The sequence below is a fragment of the Passer montanus genome, unplaced genomic scaffold, assembly GCF_014805655.1.
Source record: "Passer montanus isolate IOZ18808 unplaced genomic scaffold, ASM1480565v1 scaffold53, whole genome shotgun sequence".
Taxonomy (NCBI): domain Eukaryota; kingdom Metazoa; phylum Chordata; class Aves; order Passeriformes; family Passeridae; genus Passer; species Passer montanus.
In genome coordinates this window covers 4,610,437-4,625,435 of record NW_024370263.1, presented here as the reverse complement: position 1 = coordinate 4,625,435, position 14,999 = coordinate 4,610,437, and the positions used below count along the sequence as shown (strand labels likewise).

The 14,999-nt window shown below is 49.5% G+C and overlaps 1 protein-coding gene across 2 annotated transcripts in view; it reads left to right on the top strand.

Annotated features, from left to right (window-relative positions):
* MYO1H (myosin IH) overlaps window positions 1-14,999 on the top strand; it is a 29,951-nt gene that overhangs the window by 13,138 nt on the left and 1,814 nt on the right. For both annotated transcript variants that reach the window (XM_039724336.1, XM_039724337.1), the window contains exons 5-30: window positions 349-429; window positions 849-1,028; window positions 1,385-1,483; window positions 2,086-2,199; window positions 2,494-2,565; window positions 3,244-3,363; window positions 3,661-3,728; window positions 4,074-4,179; window positions 4,697-4,777; window positions 5,078-5,169; window positions 6,537-6,631; window positions 6,830-6,876; window positions 7,084-7,164; window positions 7,803-7,908; window positions 8,154-8,271; window positions 8,525-8,638; window positions 9,071-9,147; window positions 9,641-9,709; window positions 10,280-10,364; window positions 10,837-10,996; window positions 11,367-11,450; window positions 11,901-11,994; window positions 12,512-12,567; window positions 13,016-13,151; window positions 13,925-13,992; window positions 14,598-14,695. In XM_039724336.1, the coding sequence (XP_039580270.1) occupies window positions 349-429; window positions 849-1,028; window positions 1,385-1,483; window positions 2,086-2,199; window positions 2,494-2,565; window positions 3,244-3,363; window positions 3,661-3,728; window positions 4,074-4,179; window positions 4,697-4,777; window positions 5,078-5,169; window positions 6,537-6,631; window positions 6,830-6,876; window positions 7,084-7,164; window positions 7,803-7,908; window positions 8,154-8,271; window positions 8,525-8,638; window positions 9,071-9,147; window positions 9,641-9,709; window positions 10,280-10,364; window positions 10,837-10,996; window positions 11,367-11,450; window positions 11,901-11,994; window positions 12,512-12,567; window positions 13,016-13,151; window positions 13,925-13,992; window positions 14,598-14,695 (2,501 nt within the window). The remainder of the gene's footprint in view (window positions 1-348; window positions 430-848; window positions 1,029-1,384; window positions 1,484-2,085; window positions 2,200-2,493; window positions 2,566-3,243; window positions 3,364-3,660; window positions 3,729-4,073; window positions 4,180-4,696; window positions 4,778-5,077; window positions 5,170-6,536; window positions 6,632-6,829; window positions 6,877-7,083; window positions 7,165-7,802; window positions 7,909-8,153; window positions 8,272-8,524; window positions 8,639-9,070; window positions 9,148-9,640; window positions 9,710-10,279; window positions 10,365-10,836; window positions 10,997-11,366; window positions 11,451-11,900; window positions 11,995-12,511; window positions 12,568-13,015; window positions 13,152-13,924; window positions 13,993-14,597; window positions 14,696-14,999) is intronic.

The following is a 14,999-nucleotide window of genomic DNA, read 5'->3' as shown; positions in this document are numbered from 1 at the left end:
AGCAAGAATGGCCAATATTGGCACAGCCTCTGAAAGAATATTTGGGATTTAGTATAATTTAATGTTCGAAAATTTAAGTCTGGGGGTTTGATTTGAGAGATGCTGAAAGAAATACAAGAAAATACAAAAAAACTGCACTGTGCAGCATTTCCTTGGGGCCTCAGTTATAGGTTAGATAAGAAAAATCAGTAATTGGTTTAGCTGAATTCCAGTTTAAAGCTATGGAAATGCATTCGTTTGTATTTCTTTAATCCCACTAAATTCAGTGGGACTTGGCTGAAGCAGCAAGTCTTGGTTACTTGGTGCCAGTGAGGTGAGAAGTGACTTTCCCTCTCTGCTTACCCCCAGGCTTTTGGGAATGCAAAAACCCTGCGCAACGACAACTCCAGCAGATTTGGGAAGTACATGGATATCCAGTTTGATTTTAAGGTGAGAACAAACTCAGTGGAGCGCTGGCAAAAGGAGCTGTGTCTGAGAAACCTCCTGGGTGCTGAGCAGGCAGCCCAGGATTTATTCATTCTTACCCTGCACATTTCTGACCCTGTTTTTGCAGACCTTGCATTTTGCAGGTGAGGTCACTGGTTATCCATCCTGAAAACTTCCAGCCTTGCTGGCAATGCTGGCAGTGCTCCACGGAAAGCTGATAGAGAATTTTAAAGCTCAGGTTACTTTTACAAGACAGCAAATCCTTGTACTGTTGCTGGACAATCTTAAACAAAAGGTGGCAGATAAATGACAGCAGAATTTGGCTTTTCCTGAGCCTATTCCTCATTCCTAGGAGAAAAGAAACAGCAGTCATGGGGATTATTGGTATTTTTGGTGTTGATCTGCCTGCTTTGCTCTGCCAGGGAGCTCCAGTGGGAGGGCACATCCTCAGCTACCTGATTGAGAAATCCCGAGTTGTCCACCAAAACCACGGAGAGAGGAATTTCCATATTTTCTACCAGCTGCTGGAGGGGGGAGACAAGGATCTGCTCTGCTGGCTCGGGCTGGAGCGCAACCCCCAGAAGTACACGTACCTCATCCAGGTCAGTGGGGGCTGCAGCTGCTCTGGGGCTCACCAGGAATTGTAGGGATGGAAAATGCAGCTTGGGCAGAAGGTATTCTTACCCTAAAAATAAAGGATGGATGGAAGATCAAGCTCTGCACAGCTTCAGCCAATTTGTGGTGATGCTCTCTGCACTCAGGGGTTTGATTTATTTGGGGTTTCCAGTATAAACTGAAAGATTTGATCAAAGGAGCCATGCTAAGGATTAATAGCAGTGAAAAAACTCACTGAAGGAACTGGAAATCAAACCGGTGTGCCCAGAAGTATCTGTGTTTGCTGATAATAAAAGTTCTTTACCAATTAATTGTATTAATTCATCTTTCCTTTGCTGCCTAGGGTCGATGTGCCAAAGTGTTTTCTATCAATGACAAGAATGACTGGAAAATAGTCCGGAAAGCTTTTTCCATCATTGACTTCACTGAAAAAGATATCGAGGTACTGCTGCTTAAAAGGGGCTGAGCAAAGGGATTTCAGAGAGGAGGGCACTGCCCTTTTCCTGAGGTGGTGGGAGCAGCTGTGGAGAGGGATGAAAGGTGGAACAGGACACACTTTGGGTGGTCAGGACAGAAGGGGCTGACAAGAAACTTGGTGAGGGACTTTGGACAAGGGTCTCGGGTGACAGGACAAAGGGGAATGACTTCCCACTGCCACACTGTAGGTTTGGATTAGATACTGGGAAGAAATTGGGTCCCTGGCACAGGTTTCCCAGAGCAGCTGTGGTTGCCCCATCCCTGGAAGTGCCCAAGGATGGATGGGGCTTGGAGCAACCTGGGATAGTGGAAGGTGTCTCTGCCCTGGCAGGGGTGGAGCTAAATGATGTCTAAATTCCTTTCCACCCCAAACCCTTCTGGGATTCCGTGATTCAGTGGGATTGAGGGGGTGGGTGGTGAAGAGCACGATGCCAGGGTTGGTACTGGGTCCTCTGGTTCTCCTCCTTCAGCCCGGCCAAAATTCTGTTAATTAATGGCAGGAGAGATCAGCACCACCCCACAGGGCTGTGAGAAGCCATGTTCTAATGGAATATCTCCCATTATCAGCATCTCTTTGGAATCGTTGCCAGTGTCCTGCACCTTGGGAACATCCAGTTTGAGGAGGACAGCAATGGCCACGCCATCATCCGCGACGGCTCCCAGATCAAGTGGATTTCCAAGGTGCCTCTTCCCAGATGGGGTCAGAATTCCCAGGGCTAGGAGGAAAACCTTGCAGGGATTTTCTTATTGGTACAAAATATTTATTCCCAAAAGCACAAGGATAACTCTAAAAATGACCAGCTCTTGTTGTAAACCACCTCGAGTTTTCTCCCTGAAGTTTCCGGATTTCCTGTGGCTCCAAGATGGGGAGACTGGGGAGGGGCTGGGGGTTGTGCCCTGCTGATCACACAGTGCTGCTTATTTAATCAGAGACCTGTGGCTGTGCTCTGAGTGCAGGTATTTCTCTCCCTGCAGCTCCTGGGTGCTCACCTGTCCATCCTGCAGGAAGCTCTCACCCACAGGAAGATCGAAGCCAGATCTGAGGAGGTACCAGGGCGTTCTGTGTAGTCCCAGATTAATCTGGGAGACCCCCAGCTGGGGTGGGGTGGGTGAGGAGCCAGTTCTGAGTGTAAACCAGATCCCTCTGACTGTCCCTCTCCTCCTCCACATCCCCTTCTTCCAGCCTGAGATGTTGAACTAAAATATATTGGAGTTTTATTGCTGAACAAGGCAAGAGCTGTTAAAAAGCTGGAACAGGGAATTGTATTTGAGCCAAACAATTTCCCCTTGCCCAGTCGATGGTGCTTCCTGGGAAGCTGGGCTGCACAAACAGAGAAAACCACTCTTTGAACATTTTATATTTTTATTTTAATAATATTGAAGTAAAATGAGTTCAGAATATTTTCCTGCTTTGTCTAAATTAATACCCACCAGAATGTAGTGCCCCAAACCTGCTGGCAGGTGGGGATACACCAGGCTGAAGGAACACTGGTGGAAAATAAAGCTGTAGGGAAAATCAGGGAATTCCAGAGTGGTTTGGGTTGGAAAGGTCCTTAAATGATCCCATTCTAACCCCCTGCAGGAATAGCTGCAGTCCAGGGGTGGCTGTGCTGTGCTGTAGGACAATGTGGCTGCTTCTCCAAGGGCCAGATGTGACCTGGCTGGGCAGCAGTTTGCTCTGGTCCCCCGTGGTGTTCATCCTCTCTGGGATATCTTTATTTCCAGGTGCTCAGCCCACTGAATGTGGATCTGGCGTTTTATGCCCGGGACGCCGTAGCAAAAGCAATTTATGGAAGGACTTTCACGTGGCTGGTCAACAAAATCAATGGCTCTCTTGCCAACAAGGTTGGTTTCTTGTCTGGGTCCTGAATGTTCCTAAAATGCTGAGCAGTTTCTCCAGAGAGGTCCCACAACCCTCATCACCAAATACCTGGGATGTTGGATTAATTGCTGCTGGGACATGTCCCAGCCCTGGGCTGGAAAACCCTTTAGTTACTGCCTGTTAAAGAGTTTTAGCAGTTCATTACCTGCCTTAAAGTGGCTTCTCCACTGAGATTTCTCTGAAAGAGAAAGTTAGAAGTTCAGGTGAGAGCAGCCACCTGCAGGGAAGGGGCAATGGTACAGCAGGGCTGTTTTTGACAGGACTCGACTCAGAAAACAGTTATTGGTCTGCTGGATATTTATGGCTTTGAAGTGCTGGACACAAACAGGTAAGGGCTGTTCCTGGGATTTGGGGTGACCTGGGGGTACAGGACATTTCTGCATGAATTTTTGAGAGTGACCTCAGCCCAGTACAGGGCACTAAAACCTGAGTGCAGGGTTTGTTGGACCCCAGGAAAAGCTTTGCCTTGGGCTGTGGTGCAACAGTGTGGGAGCAAGGGGGGGACTTGTTTGTGTGGGAATGGGGGGTTTGGTCCATATAAAAATGGGGAATTTGGTCCCTGTGGGAGTGGGAGCTTGGTCCCTGTATGGGAATGGGTGGTTTAGTCCGTGGAGGAAGAAGCAAAACTGCCCTGGATCACATCAAACCTGCTGCTCATTTAACCTCCCTGAAGTTTTGAGCAGTTCTGCATTAATTACTGCAACGAGAAGCTGCAGCAGCTGCTGATTGAGATGACCCTGAAGGCAGAGCAGGAGGAATATGAACTGGAAGGCATTGAGGTAAATTATATTTCCCCCTCCCTTTTCTCTTTGAACTGCCATTACACTGAATGCTTTTGATCACCAATGTGAAAGTCATCCTGCTTTTTTAGATTGTTGTTGTTCCCATGGGAAGTGTAAGATTTGCAGGGGTCTCTTTCTGGTGCCCTTTTGAAGTGCAATTTAACCCAGATTTAATTGACATCATTTAAGGAACAAGCAGGACCTTCCCCAAAGTTCAGATGCTCAGAAGTGACAATGTCCCTGGAGAATGAGGGATTCCAGCAGTGTAAAACATGGAAAGATGGAGAGGATTTATGTAGAGAACAAGAGGGTGGTGTGGGCTGCTGGAAGCAGGAGAACTCTGGAGGGGGATCATGGATCACTGTGCTGTCACCTTTTACCTCAGTGGGTCCTAATTCACACCACTCATTTCTGTGGGATCTGAGGCTGTATCTTATTTAAGTACCAAAGAACTTTAAAAATTGCAAAGAAAAGGTCTTCATCTAAAACTGTTCTTCCTTTTTTCCTTTTCCAGTGGGAACCAATCCCATATTTTAACAACAAAATCATCTGTGACTTGGTTGAGCAGAAGCACAAAGGAATAATCTCCATCCTGGTAAGAACAGAGTTTGTACTAAATTAAAATGCAGCCTGTGCTTTGCTCTAATGGTTCTTAATCACATTTTATCCTCTAATTATGGGATGGGTCTGTGTTATCCAGAACATAAACACAGATTCCTGTAACAAACACCCAGAGGGTGAGGCAGAGGATCTGGTTCTGGGGGGAGTTAATGGTGGGGGATGTTCTGCTTCCCCTGCAATGCAGCTTTGGGTTTGTGGGGCAAAGTTGTCCTGAATGTTGTTGAGGAGGGAACACGAGCTCAGAGCAGCTCTGATCCAGTGCCTGCTGTTCCAGGATGAGGAGTGTTTACGGCCTGGGGAAGCGACAGATTTGAGCTTCTTGGAAAAGCTGGAAGAGAAAGTAGGAGACCATGCCCACTTCGTGACGTATGCATTTACCCTCTGTATCCTATCCCAGACCCTTCCCATCCCAAATCCATGCCAGGGCTGGGGAGGGAACACTCTCTGCCTTGTCCCAGGGGGAATCAAAGAGCCCGTGCAGTGTCTGATGTTGGAAATCTCCACTGGTGGATCCGGGGTGCTGGGAGGTGTGAGCAGGGCTCTGTCCCTTCACTGCTCTGATGCTGAGCTCTGAGTCTGTCATTCCACACCAAAATTTGGGGCTCCTGGGATTTGGCTCAGGATTTTAGCCCAGGAAAGTTAAATGGCTTTGGCATAGATGGCTTTGGTCCCCAGGGACCCCAGGGGAAGCTGAAGATGTTGTGACAAGGAGCCAAATGCCTGCGGCTGAGGGGGGATATGTAAATATTTACACCCATCTTGTTCTGTGTGAGCTTGGAGCACAAAGAAGAGAGAAAATGCTCGTGCTCCTCTCCCCCAGATGAGTGACATTTTGGTTCATACTCCATTTGGAGGGGGTTTGGATCCCGTTTTGGTGGCAGCTGAGCGCGTTGGCGCCGGGCTGTGCTGGCACTTCCCTGCAGAAGCTGCTGAAGGGCTGTGACAAGTCATCAATTGAGAGTCGCAGTGCTGAGCTGTCACTGTTCCTGCAGCTTTGAACTCCACCACAGCCAAGTGGAAAATTTGTAGCCAACTTGCTTGTCACCACAATGTGCCTTAATGCTGTTCTGCCTGATTAAAAGCTTTAAATAGAAGTGCTGGAGCTACTTCCACGGGATCTGCTCTTGGAAGGAGCTTTGATACATGAACGTGCTTGTTGTGACACTCAGCTCTGCTGTTTGTGACTGCTTACAAAGCTGAAACTTCAACTGTGAAGTTGCTCTTTTTTTTCTTGTTTGGTTCTTTTTTTTTCCCTTCTTGTTTTGTTCTTTTTTTTTCCTCACCCAGGAATCCTTGCTTTCTGAAATATTCTGCTATTCTCAAGCATTTGGGATTCCTCCTTTGTATTTGGGTTCTCGCTCTAGGGCAAAATGTCTGAAATCCTTTCCCCCCCTGGGTTTGCTTTGGGTTGGGAGCTGGTGTTTTTTTCCCCCACATAAGCAGTAAAAATGTATTTAAATGGATGTTATGGAAAAAAAAAAACTTAATATTTCTGGAATGGGTGATCACTGCCAAATGGCCATGAGTAGATCCCAGTACCCTGAGCAGTTTGTGGGAGCTGCCAGCAGGGAGAGGTGATGGTTTGCTCAAGGGCCATAACCCCGCAGTCAGAGCCCCATCAAAAGGCTCAAACACCACATTTCCAGCTGTCCCCCAGCTGTGGCTGTCCCCAGGCTGAGGGAATCTCTTTGCTGCTCTTTCTCCTGGTGTTCTGTTGGCTTTTCCCCCGGCAGGCGCAAGCTGGCGGACCAGAAGACGCGGAAATCCATCGACTGGGTGGATTTCCGCATCCTCCACTACGCAGGAGAGGTCACCTACTGTGCTGTGGGTGAGTGAGAATGGCCAGGCTGGAGCTCCCGAGCTCCTAAACTGCTCTGGATGATGGTGACTTGATGGGCAGAGGAATTACAAAATACCTGCCCTCTGCAGGCACTGACCTGGGAGTCTTAAATGTGGCTGCAGTGAGAATTTTGAGGATGTGAATGTTCCTGTTTTCTATTTTCTTTTAATTCAATTTTTTTTTCAGGATTTCTGGAGAAGAATAATGATCTGCTGTACAGAAACCTGAAGGAGGTAAGCAAAAAAAAGGGATGCTGCTCATTTATATCACCTGCTTGGTGCAGAAGATTTATTTATTTATTCTCTGTAGCAAACAAAAACATCCTTTTCTCTTTAGCACTGATCTTTAGGCATCTCAGTGCATGTTCTCAGGGCTGTATTGCTCCCAGGAGGAATAGAAGGGCTGCTCAATAGGGCAACTTTTATCTCCTCCTGTTTTAGGTGCTGTGCAACTCCAAAAACAGCATCATCAGGGATTGTTTCCTCCTGTCAGAGCTAGACAACAGGAGAAGACCAGAGACTGTGAGTTCTGTCTTTAGTCTTAATTCTGAATATCAACTCAGCTCCCAGGCCTTGGTTTAATCACTGATCCCTTCCTCAGTCCTGCTGGCCATAAACTAAAACACAACATAAACTAAAACGCAACAAGTTCTGCCTCAACCTGAGGAAGAGCTGCCCAGGGAGGACCTAGAGTCATTCCAAACCCACCTGGACACATTCCTGTGTGTCACCTGCTCTGGGTGACCCTGCCTTGGTAGGAGGTTGGACTGGGTGATCTCCAGAGGGCCCTTCCCACCCTATAAATGGTGGGATTTTGGGATTCCTGCACTTGCTGGAGGTTTTTGCTGCCATCCACCCCTGAGAGCTCTCTGGCAGAGGAACAGTGGTGCTGCTGAGACAGCAGCCAGCAAAGTGACATCCCACAGCACATCCCCCAAGGAGCAGGGGGCTCTGCAGGGCTGTCTGCTGTGTCCAGCTGCATGGCCAGGGCTCAAATGCTCCAGCTCAGCACTGACACAGCTGACCACACTCCAAAAACTCCAGGCTACCAATGCACCATCAGCTTTTGCTTCCAGGTGTAAGCTGGATGCAGGGAGTCGATTCCCCTTCCTGCAGGGAGGAGTTCCAGAGCTCAGGAAGTCCTTTTGATGCTGTCTTAGGTTGCAACCCAGTTCAAGAACAGTCTGACGAGTCTCATTGAGATCCTGATGTCCAAGGAGCCCTCGTACATCCGCTGCATCAAACCCAATGAGAACAAGGAGCCTGGTAAGGCTGGGCCTGAAGGCTCTGCTGAGTCCAAGGAATGGACAGAGGGATTTCTGTGGAGCAGGGTGCAGTGTGTGTATGTTGTGGATTTGTGTTTGTGTTTAAACACCTTGGTCAAATACACAGGAAATTTGTCCCCGTGGGTAATTGGGGTTTTGATTCCTTCCTGATTTCCCCCAACACATGGGCACGTGGGTGAGCTTCCCCAGGCAGACCTGAGCAGTGGAGGTGTGCTCTTGCTGCAGGGAAGTTTGATGATTTCCTGATCCGACACCAGGTGAAGTACCTGGGGCTGATGGAGCACCTGCGGGTGAGACGCGCTGGCTTCGCCTACCGCCGCAAGTACGAGCTCTTCCTGCAAAGGTGAGGGAGCTGGCCAGGTAATCCTGCCCTCCTGAGGGCTGCAGAGCGAGCAAAACTCCAGTCCCAGTAGTGAGAGTTGGCAGCAGAACCCCTTCTGCTTCAAAAATACCCCTTGCCTGTTCTTGTCTGCATCGTTTTGATCTGCGTTGGCATTTTCTGCCTTGAGTAAAACAGAGGAAATTTCAGGGGTAGTTTCAGGAAGGGGTTCCTCAAACTTCAGGGAGTTTGCATTGATGTCCTGCTGATGTTTCAGGTACAAATGTCTCTGTCCAGCTACCTGGCCAAACTGGCACGGGCCAGCAGCAGAAGGTGTGGAGAGACTCATCAAACACATTGGTTACAAGCCTGAGGAGTACAAATTAGGAAGGTAAGGTCCTTGTTCTGGCTGCTCAGTGTTTGCTGTCCTGGATCCCCTGTCCTGTCTGTGACAGGAGCAAGGAGAGAGATAAAACTCCCAGATGCACAAATTTCCTCATTATTTTTACCTGTTTCTATGGGAGCTCAAATCCAACTTAATTTTTTCCATTTCTGGGTCAGGGCTCCAGCTTCTGCTTCCCTGGGCAGCCCAAGGCTTGGGTGGCATTACAGCCGTCTTGGGGCTCTGAGCCTGCTCAGGAAGGATGGCTCACCAAGGATAACCTGCTCCTGGTCTCTTTTTCAGAACCAAAATATTCATCCGTTTCCCAAAGACCCTGTTTGCCCAAGGCTTGGGTGGCATTACAGCTGTTTGAGGGGGGCTCTGAGCCTGCTCAGGAAGGATGGCTCACCAAGGATAACCTGCTCCTGGTCTCTTTTTCAGAACCAAAATATTCATCCGTTTCCCAAAGACCCTGTTTGCCACGGAAGATGCCTTTGAGTACAGAAAGCACCTGCTGAGTAAGGGTCCAGTTCCCTTGGTCTGGGACCTTCTTCCTGACTCTGGCTTGGGTGGGGCTTGGAGCAACCTGGGATGGTGGAAGGTGTCCCAGCCCATGGCAGGGCATGGAATGGGATGGGCTTTAAGGTCCCTCCCAACCCTGGTCTGCACAGCTCTCAGAATCCATGGAAACCTCAGTAAAGTTGCTCCAGGCGGGGGGAAAATCCCTGTTTAAGTGTGGATGTGTGGCTCCTTTGGAGCTCCTCAGTGCTATGAGTCCCTCCCTGTCCATGTCCAGACGCACAAGTGCCTTTCCCTTGGGATTGGGGTCTCTTCTGTCCCATCCTAGGGGTACCTGCTCCTTGAGAAGCAGAACTAAAGGGCATGGTACCTACAGGGGCTGCTCCTGGTCCCGTTGGCATTGTGTCCCCTCTGTCCCCTGTGCCATGGAGGGACACAGCTCCTCACCCCCCTGACCCTGCAGTGCCAGTGATGTCTCTGCCTTCTTTCCAGTTTCAAGACTCCAGGCCAAATACAAAGGATTCCTCGGGAAAAGAGCGTACCAGAAGAAGAGGAAAGCAGGTACAGGCTCTGCACTGGGGGATTCTCTCAGGGCTGGGCTTTCCTCAGGGCCTGGAGCCTTTTCCAAATCCCTGGTGCTGTGGGCAGCACTTGGGACTGTTGGGGTCACAGGAGGGGGCAGCTGCACCCAGAGCATTCCCAGAGCTTTTCCAGAGGTTCCTTTAGTTCTGTTTGGACCCTCACACCACGAGCTGCTCTCGGCCTCAGCCGTGGGAGCAGCTCTGAGCAGCAGCAGGGCCTTTGTCACACACTGGGGACACTCTGGGGTACCTGGGGTTGATCCTCAGCTGCTGGGGGAAAAACCCCTCTTATCACAGCAGGCTGATGTAAAGTGCAGCCTCAAAGCAGCTTTTAGGGCTGTGGGCAGGGACAGCAGGAGGCAGAGCAGGGACAAGGCCTGGCCTTGATGCTGAGCCCCTCAGCTCAGGTAGAACTTGATCCACCACGGAGAAGGAAACGTTCCAAACTTGCTGTTCCCACCAGCTGGTTCTTAGAGCTGCAGAATAACCAGTTTTAGCTGCTGCTGGGTGAATGTGAAGGCCAAGGCCCAGGACTGATTCCCTCTTGCAGCAATCAAGCTGGAGGCCTGTTGGAGAGGAGCCCTGGCACGGAGAGCAGCCAAGAAGAGGACGTGGGCAGTGCAGACCATCAGGAAGTAACTGTCCCAACCATATTGCCCAGCCACAGAATCCCAGAATGGTTTGGGTTGGAAGGGACCTAGGAGCCCATCCAGTTCCCCCTGCCACCAAGGGGACACCTCCCACTATCCCAGGGTGCTCCAAGCCCTGTCCAACATGGTCTTGGACACAACCACAACTTCTCTAGGACCCTCTGCCAGGGCCTCACCATCCTCACAGGGAAGAATTTCCCCATAGTTTTTTCCATGCCCCTCCATTCTCTTCATCCTCCCTCTCCACTCCCCTAAACCCTGAAGTAGAGCTGATTCCTTCTGAACTCCAAAGCACTGTGGTTTGGCCAACAGAACTTGGTAAAAACCTGTCAATATTTAGAATATTCTAAAGCTTGAGATTTCCATGGCTGACCCTCAGAATTAATACCAGTGATCCTTAGCCTGTCCCTCCCCTCATTTCCCTGGACTTCTGGAGGTCATGGGATATTTTCTGTAGGTTCATAAACGGCTTCATCAATCGGAAGAAGCCCCTTTGCCCAGAGAACAGGGACTTTGTGAGGCTTTCACAGTACCACTACCTGATGAAGCTCCGAGATCACCTCCCAAAAAATGTCTTGGACCAGAGCTGGCTCAAGCCTCCCTCCATCCTGGAAGAGGTGAGGGGTTCTGGAGGCTTTGGGAGAGGTGGAGGTGGCCCCTGTTTGGTGGCCATGTGTGTGCACATTCTGGCTGGGAGAAAATGATCTGCTGCTGGCTCATCCTCTGTTCAGAGCCTTTGGAAAACCCCAGGATCTGCTGTGTTTGGGTGGGAATGGGTGGAATAGCACAGTGGTTGGTCTTTCCAAGAGAAATGATGGAGCTCTCTGTTGGTTTAAGCAATAAAAAGGGAAAATGCACTGACAGAAGAGTGAACTCACAAGCTCTAATAAAGACAAAATTAATCCCATGGGGTTCTAGGCTCATGGCACAGGCAGAGCTGTTTGTACAACTTCCCTCCTTTATTTTTTCCTGATTTTTTTAATGCAGACATCCGAGATGCTCCGGAAAATCTGCATGAGGAACCTGGTGAGGAAATACTGCCGAGGGCTCACTGCTGAGAGGAAAGTGCAGGTAACCAAATCCTGGAGTGCAAATGTGGCAGTTCAAACAGGTGTGATCCCTGAGGATCACCTGGGACACAGGCAGCACCTTCTGATCCTGCTGCTCCAATCAGTTCCTCAGTGTTAAAGGCAAATTTCTGATAGGAGAGCAAACTCCTGGAGCCAGGGGTTTCCTCTAGTGCCCCTCATGATGGAGAGAGCAGACAGATGGGGCTTAATTTATGGCATGAGATCTGCTCTCCATAGAATTGGAAAAGATCCATAAATATAAAAAATCTGTAGGATGTTCCCAGAATAAGCCAAAGCTGCCAGGAGAAAAGCAGCACAGTTCCAAGATTCCATGAGTGAGGTTGGCAGTGTGTGAGCAGAAGGATGCTGTGGAGTAGCAGTGGTTGCATTGTCCCTGCTGGTGTTCCCAGTGGTGGAATTCTGAGGTAAAGGCTGTTCCTCCTCCCATCAGCTGCAGCAGAAGGTGGTGACCAGTGCTGTTTTCAGTGGGAAGAAGGAGGGATACCTGGAGAGCCTCAGCCAGCCCTTCCTGGAGACCCGCCTGAGTGAGTGCAGCAAACCCCTGCAGGCCTCAGCCACGTCCTCCTGGCTCTGTAAATTCCTGCTTGACCAAACAAACTCTTTTCCAAGAGAAATTCCCTCCTGGCAGAGGCAGCATCACCTGCCATTGGAGTTCCTCCCTGTCACATCGAGTGACATGACATCACTGCTGGATTGTTCTCAAACTGGGGGTACTGGGATCCCTCTGGGACAGAAAGCCATAAACCTGAGCAGAATTCCCTGGGGGCTGGGATGGACCAGGGAATCAACAGCAGACCCAAAAACAGGCAGAAACTCCTGGTGTGAATTTACTTGTCAGGCAGGAAAAGCCACCAAAATGGGTTTGGGAGCAGCTGGAGGTGACCAGGCTCAGTTTGGAAGGGAGCATTCCAAGGGGAAAAAGCCAGCTGGGATGAAGACAGCTAAACCAGCTCCCTGGGGTTTGCTGGGGGTGGGGAGTGTCTGTCTGGGGCTGTGGCTCTGGCACCCACACCCAGTTTCTCTTTCTGGTTTGCTCCTCAGAAGAGAATGACCTAAACCCCAAAGTGCTGCAGCTCATCCGTGGGGAGAACATCAAGGTAAGGGAAGGACAGAACTCTTGGAATTACCTTCACTGCAGTCCTGGAGCTGGTTGCTCACTCAGGAACTGATGAAGAGCAGCAGAGCCACAATTTCCTTGCTTTTAAATTTGAGGCAGGTCTCAAAATACACCTAATTAAAAGTTATTTAAGATTGCTTTTAATGAAAGCTTAAAGAACATTCCTAGCCCTGTCCAGGGCAGGAGCAGAGCTGAAGTGTCCCTGCACTTCCCATGGTTATGGCATAGAGGGCACAGGGGCCCAGTCATTCCCAGGATTCTCCCTCCTGCATTTTCCAGTGTAGAGAACCCAGATCCCTGTGAGCCGGGACCTGCAGCTCCACTGGCAGAGCTGCTCCTCTCTGAGCTGCTTCCAGGCAGGAAAATCCAAACCCCTGGAGCAGGAGCTTGCAGTAGTGGAAATGCTGATTCCAACTCGTTGTTTTCAGTATGTGACCCCCGTGATAAAATATGATAGGAACGGGTTCAAGGCGCGGGAGAGGCTCCTGGTGCTGACCCAGAGCTCAGCCTACGTGGTGGAGATGGCCAAGATCAAGCAGAAAATTGAATATTCCACCCTGAAAGGTACATCTGGGAGTCACTGTCCAAGGCTGGGTGGGACTAGGAGCAACCTGGGCTAGTGGGACAGGTGGAATGGGATGATCCTAAATGTTCCTTCCAACCCAAACCACTCCATGATGATTCTGTGAGTTGCTGTGGGGATTCCCGTCCTGCCAGGCAGCCTTTAGGAAGGATGACATTCTGAGACTTTGTCTTGCAAAGATATTTGAATGATCTGTCCCTCTTTTCCTGGGGGCTGGACAAAGCCTTGAAGGATGATTTTATGAGTAAGAGTTCCTTGAAATGTTTAAATGCAGGAAGACATCACTTTCTGCTGACATAGAAGGGAGAAAAAATAACCCAAACCTTTCCTACCCTGGTTTGTGGGTATTTTTTTAATCCTGGCAGTGTTGGAACTACAGTTCAGGGGTAGAATGGATCCTTCCCCCTCTTCTGTTACCAAAACCAAGGCACCAGGGAAAAGTCTGGGGCAAACAGCTCATGCAGGGGTTTAAATCACCACTGTTGGAATTGTGCTATGGACAATGGGTGACATAAAAGGACCTCCAGAAGATATTTTGAAAACTCAGATTAATTAATCAAAGTTGGAGCTTTGTGTGTTTTGCTCTAAGAATGGGAATATTCTTCACTCTTAGGAAGGACAGAGCCCTCCTTCAGAAATGTGATTTCCCCTGTAACCATGTGGGGCTGCAGTTGTTTCTTCTGGAGGAGGGAGCTGGGGGTGGTGTGGGGCTGGGTTTGGGAGGTTTCCCTCTAATTCTGGCCTTCTTTTGAAGGGATCTCCACCAGTAACCTGAGCGATGGGATCGTGGTCATTCATGTTCCCGAGGACAACAAGCAGAAGGTGGGAAATTGGGATGGTGGTTAAAGTGAGGTCATGGGGCTGATCCTCCAATACCCTCCTATAAACTCCTGGAATGACACAATTCCTGGTGTTTGTTTGGTTTGTAATCAGCCGGGCCTTTACATCCTTCCTGTCTCAATATGAAAACTTTGACTTGGAATCCCAGCCTGCCAGAGAGAATGGGAAGGTCCCCCTGAGCCTGCTTTTCTCCAGGCTGAGAATCCCAACCTACCAGGGAGTGGTGGAGAATGGGAAGGTCCCCCTGAGCCTCCTTTTCTCCAGGCTGAGCCCCCTCAGCCCCTCCTGGTGTGGCTGATTCTCCATCCCCTTCTCTGAACACGCTCCTGCCTTTTTTTAGACCAAATAAATCCTAAATAATCCCTGGAGAGGGTGTTCAATTTGGCACCTCCTGGTGTGGCTGATTTTCCATCCCCTTCTCTGGACACGCTCCTGCCTTTTTTTAGACCAAATAAATCCTAAATAATCCCTGGAGAGGGTGTTCAATTTGGTCTCTTCTGCCTGGCAGTCATTCCAAAGGAGTTTCTCTGCACCATCACGTGCTGGGATGATGCCAGGTGACTTTATCCCCCTTTTTTTGTTTCCAGGGAGATGTGATACTGCAGTGTGAGCACATATTTGAGACAGTGACCAAGCTCTGCATATTGGCCAACAAGCAAAGCCTCGTTAAAGTGGTGAAGGGAAGGTAAGGAAGGTGGATGGGTAGTACTGGACAGCCTCAATTTTATGGGAAAACCTTTTAGGCCTGGACTAGGTCAAGACTGTTGACATCCCCCCAGCAGACAGTGCCCAGAGCTGGACAGGTCTGGTGCAGCAGCATCTCTGTTTTTGTGACTTCCAGAGGCACAGGGAGATGAAATGGGATGCACTGAGAGAAAATGTATTAAAAATCATTCCAAGCTTTTTCTCAGGCTTTCCCAGATTGATCAGTCCTTGCACCTTGCTAGGGGTGCTGCTGACAGCTGCCCATGCCCCACCTGCCTAAACCC